Here is a 9011-nt window from a genome sequence, read left to right as displayed (position 1 = left end):
AAGAGGATTAAAAAAACAAACAAAAAAAACCCATCCGATTCCAAAACCGGCTCTTATTAAATCATAGCTGCATTTATTCCTTTTTTTTTTCAAGTTTTTTTTCCCCAAAAGCCGGACAAAGACTTAAAAAGCACCGCGTTGAAAACGAACGAAAACTGAAACAGCATCGCCTCCCTTCTGATCACGGATAGTATTAGGCAGATTTCGACCCCCATTCCGACTGATTTCCCCCCCCCGCCCCCCGCCCCCCACACACAGACAGGCGTTTTGACATTTGTCCCCTCTCTCCTCTCCAAAACACGGCCACGTTTCTCCGGGTCTCGTCGGACGGGCGTCTATCTCTCTCTCTCTTTTCGGCCTCCCTCCAATCACGACGGCCCGGCCTCTGGCCTCTGCCTTCCCCGCCCGCTAGGAGACAAACACCCCCCACCCCTTCGCCGCCGCCCCTCCCGTCGAGCGGCTTTGCGAGGCCCGAGGGGATAGGCCGGCAGGTGGGGCAGAGGTGGCTGCGGAGGAACGGCCAGCCTCCTCTCCGGGATAAATAGAGCCACGAGGGGACCCGGTGGGATGGCATCGGGAAGGGCCCGCCGTTGGCTTCCAGGCAGGCAGAGCTGCGGAGGAAGGGGGAAGGAGGGGATAAAGAAGCGGGAAGCGAGACCGAAGCCCCCTCCCGCGCTCCTTCGCTCTCTTCGCCGGTCATTTGGCCCCGGAGGCCCCCGCGTCCTCTCCAGCCCGCCTTTCGCGTTAAGAAAGCCCTCGCCATCTGCCCGGGTGGGGAGCCCGGCGGCCACCGCTCTTCCATGGACGTCCTAGGCCACATGGACCTGACCGAGGGCTCCCTCTGCTCCTTCTCGCCCGCCGGCGATTTCTACGACGACCCTTGTTTCAACACGTCCGACATGCACTTCTTCGAAGACTTGGACCCGCGGCTGGTGCACGTGGGAGGCCTGCTGAAGGCCGATGAGCACGGCCACCACCACCACGGCCACGAGGACGAGCATATCCGGGCGCCCAGCGGGCACCACCAAGCCGGCCGCTGCCTGCTTTGGGCCTGCAAGGCCTGCAAGAGGAAGACCACCAACGCTGACCGCCGCAAGGCGGCCACCATGCGCGAGAGGCGGCGGCTCAGCAAGGTCAACGAGGCCTTCGAGACGCTCAAGCGCTGCACCTCCACCAACCCCAACCAGCGCCTGCCCAAGGTGGAGATCCTTCGCAACGCCATCCGCTACATCGAAAGCCTCCAGGCGCTGCTGCGGGAGCAAGAGGACGTCTACTACCCGGTCCTGGAACACTACAGCGGCGACTCCGACGCTTCCAGCCCCCGCTCCAATTGCTCCGACGGCATGGTGAGTCTCCCCGCTGTGGCGCAAGCAGCCGCCGCTGCTAATCGAGGACGCTTCGGTCTGCATGAAGATCCAGATTTGGGGAGGGGGGGGGTATGAGGGGTGACATGCTGACTATAAACCGCTTAGAGTCCACAATTAAGCCTGAGATTTCTGTGAGGTGAGACATTTGTTAAGAGAGCGTTGCCCCATTTTATGACCTTCCTTGCCACGGTTGTTCAGTGAATCACTGCAGTTGATAAGTTGGTAACTGGTTGTTAAGTGAATCTAGCTTCTCCATTGATTTTGCTTGTCAAAAGTTTACAAAAGATGATCACATGATCTTGGGAAACAGCAACAGTCATAAGTATAAATTAAGCCTCTGAATTTTGATCATGGGGATGCCACAGTGGTCCTAAGTGTGAAAAATGGTCATAAGTCATTTTTTTCATGCCATTGTAACTTTGAACACTCACTAAATGAACAGTTGTAAGTCGAGGACTGGCCGTATAAGTCTGTGTGCTGTTGCTATTCGCCTTGAATAGAGAGATGGGCAGTTCATAAGAGCAGCTTCCCCAATGTCTTGACAGTTGCTCTTAAAGCTCTGGCATAAGATGGGAGTACATGTTGCCCTGAAATTTGTGGCACAGAAGCCGGAAGCTCCCATTTGTGTGTCCCCCCCCCCCAAATAATTTTGTGGGAGCCAGGATTTAGCCTGCTTTCATGGCTTTTTCAGAAACTAGGGTTCCCCTAGTGGGAGAGAGAACCCCAACTTCTAGTCTTGGCTTCCTTAAAAAGCTTCTTGGGGTTGCAAGTGTTAACCTGCCTTTCTGCAAGTGGTAACTACTGACAGTAATGTTAGGAGGACTTAATGGTGCAGTTATTCTCTCCTTTAGTCAACATGCATTTTCTCAGGTTTTCTTGGCATTTTTTTTTAAATTTCCAGGACAAAAGAGAAAGCTTATAATCATTCTGAGGTACCTTTTGAGAGCATCTGTCTGCAAATGCCCTCAGATTCCTAGACAAAGGTTTCTGTTCATCCTTATTTCCAGGAAAATAGGGAATTGCCTTTCTCTGATGCTGAAGCAGGCTTAGTCTCTAATCCAAGAAAAAGAGAAGAAAAAGGTCCATAGGAAAAAAACATTGACACTCTCAGCCTTGAGTAAAAAGGGACAGGAGGTCTGCTGCCTTAATCCCACTTTGGGTTATTTGTTCCCTCAGGAATTAGGGTGGAGATAGGAGAAATTTGATACTGAAATTCCTATGCATCAGTAGTTGTAATAAATTGATGGAATAAATTGTCTCTCTGTTCTGCTTTTAACGTTGTAGTTCCAATTCATCTTCCCATCCAAGCCACAGTTGTATTAGTGAGGTTGCATTCTAAGGAATGAGCACACACTGAACTGGTGAGATTTCACTTCAAGTAGACATGCTTCCTAAACTACAGAATACGTTTGTTTATTTAGTTAAGTAATGGGTTGACTTTCAACCAGAAGCTTCTTTGGTGACTCCAACTGAAGAAAAATATATACAGTTTTGAAACATCCAGATTGGTATATTACTTCGGGCAACAAGCTAGAAACCAGGAGACCTGAGTTCTGCTTTAGCATGAAGCCAGCTGAGTGATCTTGGGCCAGTCATTCTGTCACAGCCCTAGGCAGGAGGCAATGGCAAGCCACTTCTGAAATAAAATACTGCATGAAATTGTCCAGGAGTCAAGAATTGACTCAAAGGCATTGTTGCATGGACATGTGCGTACACACAAACACCTCAAGAAAATCACGTATAAAATACTGCAACAACAACTTCAAACAGGGAACAAACTTTAAGTATCACTCTTTCTGCTCCAGAGGATTTGTGGTAAGAAATTCAATCTGTGTTTTCTGAAATTCAACTCCCTCTGGCCTCCTTGCAGTAAAATGAGCCCTTCTGGGTTTTTTTTTCCCTTGGAGCAAATATAATTACTATTCGCTTATGAAATTTAATCACTGGGGAAAATGCATACTTATCACGTATGTTAAATGGAACATTCTCATCTTGCTTGTCCAAAGATACATCTCCTCTTTCCTCTAGCCATACAGCTATATATCCTAAAGTTAATATTTTTGAGATGGTGGATGACAGTTAAAATTACACCCTGACCTCATTCACTTCCTCAGGAATGGAGCAGTCCAAAGTAAATGCTTCTGAATCTGCTCTTATGTGGAGAACCTTCACTGAAAGGTACTCATTAAAATACGCTGGTTCAAAGCCTGTCTGGAAGAAAAGCATTACTTGCCAATGGATCCTCTACATTATTTTCTAAGGACCATCCTGCCTTCTTTGGAATTTACTCTCTAGTAAATGTGCATAGCATTCTGCAATTTAGGAAGAAGCCTTACTAGGCAAATATTTATAACACTGTTGTGGATCTAAGTAATTTATTGGAGATTTCTTGCAATGATAAAGTGCTTTAATATATCTAATAGCAACTTGGAAAAAAAGTGAAGATTAGCATTATGCCTCAGTAAAATCCAATTTGTAATTTCACAGACTTTTCTACCAACCGTCTTTGCCTTTTCTAAAAAAAATCCTGTTTGTGAGATATTTTTCCTCTGAAAAATATGGTAACGTATAAGATAGACTTTTTCCCTTAATCCAATCTCCACAATAAGGAGCCCATGAGGAAGACTAGATTGAAAAAGAATGAGTATTTCTGTGTGATTTAGTGAATTTCATGTTGGGCAGGACTTGGGTTTTCTTGATACTTAAGCTTTGGTTGAGCTGGTCGTATTCTATTGTTGGGGTGTGACAGAGGGGGTTACTGTTAACATACCTGTCAATCACTCTGAAATCTCCCAGTCTAAAATTGTCCGAAAGGAGGAACCTTCTGGAGGATTTAATCAAAGCATGGGAATTATGAGAGTCTATGACTTGTCAAAGAGATCATTTGACAAGGAAAGACAAATGAGTCATGCATAATCCTTGGCCACTGTGCAACTAACAATTCTCTTGTAATTTAATTTTGTTTACTACTTTGATGAATATTTGGAATTCAGTTAAGAATAAGAACAGTTCTTCCTGTTCTAAGAGCCATGGTGGCACAGTGTTTAGAATGCAGTATTTCAGGCTAACTCTGCCCAGAAGTTCAATCCTGGAGGGTCTCAAGGTTGACTCAGCCTTTCATCCTTCTGAGGTCAGTAAAATGAGGATCCAGATTGTTGGGGACCATATCCTGACTCAGTAAACTGCTTAGAGAGTGCTATGAAGCACTATGAAGTGGTATATAAGTCTAAGTGCTATTGCTAATGCCAGAACCATGGACTTCACATTCATAAAATCTATTTATTGATTTATTTAACTGTTATTTCATTAATTTTAAAAAATATGCACAGCTATTCTCCACAGACCATATTATATAAAGTACCTCTGGATGCACAACAGCAGTTAAATAATTTTAAAAAAGTCAATAGTAATATAAATAGACCCTTTTAAAACACAGTCAATCACAGAATAACCTCTCCCCCCCCTTCTCTCCCTGTGCCTAAGGGGGAAAAGCCAAAGTCTTAATGGCCTCCTGGAAGACAATAAGCTTTCTTAATTATTTGTTGAGACATATATGGCACTTCAATCCAGGTGGCTTTCATGATATGAAATTTAAAAATACCATCACAATAGAACAATGCATAATAAATACATCTATTTGGAATGGTAATAAAAACCATGATGCTATCACTAGGTGAGATTTTTCTACCCAAATGTCCACTGATTAGTTTCCTAGGCTGACAGCAGCCCGTTCTAATTTCCAGCACCACTTTGTATAAAGGGCTTCTTGTAAGAGAACATGAGTAAAACTTCCACAAAGTCTAAATAACTAAGACGGAAATGTGTATAATTCCTGAAAATGCTGTGAAATGTGTGTATGTGTGTGTGTGTACATATGTATACACGTATGTGTGATTGTGTTCACATTTCTGACTGAATGCCTTGTACTGTTGGGTTTTGTTTCAGATGGAATACAGTGGTCCTCCTTGCAGTTCTCGCAGAAGGAGTAGTTATGACAGCAGCTACTATTCAGAATCACTCAGTGGTGAGTATTTATCTTTTTGAAAAGATTCTTCTCAATTAGGATATATAATATTTTGGGTACTTTTTTATTCATATACATATACCTGAATGCATATACATTTTATGAAATGTACTGTTATTGTTATTAAGTTGCATGCATTTAATTTTTGTGGGTGTTCAAAATGAGCAGTTGTTTTGGTACATAACCTTAGACTTGAACAGTGAGATAGGCAGTATATAAATTTAATAAATAAATGCATGAATTTTAAAACAGTCCCTTTTGTGTATTCCCAGCTTCACTTATTCCCAGCTTTTGTGTTGCTACTGTAATGTCCATTGAATTTGCAACTAGAGGGGAACTGATATTTAGATATTTAGCTGAAATAGTTCCCTTGGCTGTTGAATAGCACTATATGATATAAAACATAACTATTTCGTGTGTGTGTGTGTGTATGAGGACTCCTGTAAAAAAAAATAGCTTCTTGGTATTATCCTGAGATTGACGGATCTCCCTGTCTTTAGATTCAAAGCAAGGGAAGAATTCAGTCGTTTCCAGCCTAGATTGCTTATCCAGCATTGTGGAACGGATTTCAACAGAGAGCACAGCCTGTCCTGTTCTACCTACAGCTGAAAGTGGGGTTGAAGGCAGCCCTTGCTCACTCCACGAAGGCATCAGCCTGAGTGATACTGGAGCCCAAACCAGCTCCCCAGCCAGCTGTACTCAGGTTCCTCAGGACTCTGCCAACAACAATGCCAGCAACCCTATTTACCAAGTGCTATGAAGTGCAAATATGACGAATACTCTCTTTTAACCAGCAATCATACTTAAACCTGCATTTCCAAGACTGAGAATGAACGATACTTAATGGCTTTTTTTTTCTACTCGCTTTCAACTCGTATCTAATAATTCCTTTTTTTCCATGCTTGTATTACTCCAAGAATGCACTTATTTATTGGTTATAAACAAAAGCTATTTAATTTGTATATAGAGGTCTTTTAGAATTGTGTACCATGAAATGGCCAATGTTTTTACTGTGGAAAGGTCAATGGACGGGGATCCTTACAGTCCTGGATAGGCTGCTCAATTCCCATTGCTGTCTGTATACTTTAAAGCAGCCCAATGCATTGCCTTTCTTTGCAGTTCCCCCCATCTAAACCCCCACCCCATAATCACATCCACATATATGCAGAAAAGGTTGTGGACCACTTTTTTTTTAAAAAAAAAAAGAACAAGAGCAATTATTTTGTATACTTTGCAAAAAAAGAAAAGTTTCCATGGAAAGAACAATAAAAATGTATGTATTTAATGTTGCTTGGTTTGTTGTGCCAAACTCTTAACTTTATATATTTATACAATATGGATGCTGAGAATGTTTTCAACACTATTCTAAATAAAGATCCTTATTTATAAAATGGTTGGAGTTCTTTGTCTTTGGTTAGGGATCCCAGTATAATATTGACAAGTAATTTTCAATTCTGTTTGGTCATATTAAGTCCCCGAGAATTTCATGATCAAAATAGAGTTTGGAAAAACTGGATGTGCTATTATTATCCATATTCTGACATTTTCATTGCAGATAATTACTTGGAAAGCAGTTCACACATGTTTATTCAGTAATTCTGTGCATAAAATCATGCATTGTGAGAAACCACAAAACTTCAACTATAATGACTGAATTCACACAATACGCCAAGTTGTGATCAAATGCAGAGTTAAACCAAGTTCTTGTTTTCTAAGGAATGCAAATTCAGTCAAAAACTACTCATTCCTGAAATGAGCACTTGCTAGATGCACTATTTTTTATACGTAAAGCAAGTTTATATTTGTAGTATCATGACTGTACAGTTTCTATTGTCTAGAAATAATTTAAATAGTATGAGCAGTAGACAGGAATCTAGATGTTAATTAACCCACTCAGATCTTAAGCCATAATGTGTTTGGTTTGGTTTTAGCTCAGTGTAATGCTTCCTGTATTATGTGGTTTATTCAGTTTAAGCAAGGCATAGCTTATGATTAACTCCAGTCAGTTTGAGAATTGCTTGAGTATGAAAAAACACTTTTTGGGCTGGTAACAGGCAGTTTAAACATTATTACCAATATCTGTTTTAAGAGTGGTATTTAGAGTTTGGTTTTCCTGAATCATATTGATACTTTTTCTGAACTCTTTAATAAGTTTGTATGCGAGATCTTATGAATTAGGGGAACAGCATTGGGGTTGTCAACTATCCACTACTGCCAAATATAAAACATTAAAATCAAATAGGAATGGATGTGAACATAGATATTAAATATATGTTTAATTTTAAGGAAAAAGTGCAAATATCCCTAGAATATTGAAAATTTAGCGATATAGTGAGACTGTTTTGTTCACAATACCAAATGTATTTACCCCAGTCAAAGCAGCTTTATCAACTTCAAATTTCTGGTTTATTTCAACTATAATTGGCAAATTGATTTTCATATTATGAATGAGTTACCATGAAACCAATGCTGCAAAATTTTTTACAATTGCTTCTGCAATTTCACTCTTCTTTTCAAAACACCTACAGTTGCACATCAGATCTTGAACTCAAGAGTTTCTTTAAAGCAAATTAGGAATAAGTTATGACTTCATATTGTGGTTTACGGTAAAACCAGTCCCACAGATTCAATCATCAATACATTCTGCTTTTGCTTAGAAGCCGAAATAGCTACTATATTGCTATTTTGATAATGCCAGAAACGGCATGGTAAACAAATGGGATGCTATATAATAAGTACAGGGAAAATTATCTCTTCTAATTAATTAAATCCATTATATATTTCATAAGGGTCATTTAGTTACTTTGTGAGGTGGCAATAGTCAAAGAGACCCACAATTCTCATTAAATGAGGTTTTTATAAGATACTGGGAAAATGCAGGGTTTTGGTTTTTTTACAAGAGATTTGCTTCTTTTTTCACAACCAGTTTTCTATTTTATTTTCTCATGTCTATTACTTTATACACTATTTTATCAACATGTTTACAGTCTATGTTCTACAATATTCTTTATTCCTGTTCTTTAACTTTTCCTTTTTAACTTGAACTCTAGCCCCACTAGGGCTTTTGGCCTCTGCCTGGTCCTCTATCGCCCATTACATTCTCTTGTGTGGCTTACTGGATTGTGCTGGAAAGTGGGGGGAATTGAAACTGCTTTTAGACAGATTTTAATTCCTCACCTACTCCCAGTAGTTCTTTTAGTTGTATTAACTGACGCTTTCTTTATGCTGCCTCCAGGGCTCCATTAGTGACTACACATTGGGCTTCTGTCTGGATGCTTCTTTTCTACTGGTGCTCAGAACTTTGGGTTCAGAGAACTACTCAGCATTCTGAATCCAAAATTACTCATTTCCTGGGTCTTCCTGATCTACCCCTAATCACTGCTTATTTTGACTGGCTAAGCTTTCCAGATCCCCTGAAATGCTGTTGGTCACCAGAAGGATCTTCCCAATCTTTGGAGGCCTCTATTTCTTGTGCTTCTTCTCCATAAGATTAATGCTAATACTTCTTCCAGATCCTCTGCTATCAGTGTCTAGATTTCTCTTATAAGTAGCCTGGTTTGGACTGGGATGCTATAAATGACTGAATAGCCCTTATTTGTCTTATCTTCCCTCATGTCTAC

The 9011-nt window shown here is 40.9% G+C and overlaps 1 protein-coding gene across 1 annotated transcript; it reads left to right on the top strand.

Annotated features, from left to right (window-relative positions):
* The first annotated feature begins 444 nt into the window (after positions 1–444).
* MYOD1 (myogenic differentiation 1) lies at positions 445–6782 on the top strand. The gene is made up of 3 exons (XM_026706747.2): positions 445–1346; positions 5313–5391; positions 5892–6782. The coding sequence occupies exons 1-3, from the start codon at positions 801–803 to the stop codon at positions 6149–6151; spliced, it is 885 nt and encodes a 294-aa protein (XP_026562532.1). The 5' UTR covers positions 445–800; the 3' UTR covers positions 6152–6782.
* The last annotated feature ends 2229 nt before the right edge of the window (positions 6783–9011 follow it).

This window comes from Pseudonaja textilis, chromosome 1, assembly GCF_049901715.1.
Source record: "Pseudonaja textilis isolate UNSWEBS1 chromosome 1, rPseTex1.2, whole genome shotgun sequence".
Lineage (NCBI taxonomy): Eukaryota > Metazoa > Chordata > Lepidosauria > Squamata > Elapidae > Pseudonaja > Pseudonaja textilis.
This window is presented reverse-complemented; position numbering and strand designations above follow the sequence as displayed.

Excerpts from the sequence above, each read along its gene's own strand:
- MYOD1 (XM_026706747.2), top strand. The coding sequence starts at position 801 with ATGGACGTCCTAGGCCACATGGACCTGACCGAGGGCTCCCTCTGCTCC. Across the intron at positions 1,347-5,312 it reads CCAATTGCTCCGACGGCATG|ATGGAATACAGTGGTCCTCC; the intron begins GTGAGTCTCCCC and ends GTTTTGTTTCAG. Across the intron at positions 5,392-5,891 it reads CTATTCAGAATCACTCAGTG|ATTCAAAGCAAGGGAAGAAT; the intron begins GTGAGTATTTAT and ends CCCTGTCTTTAG.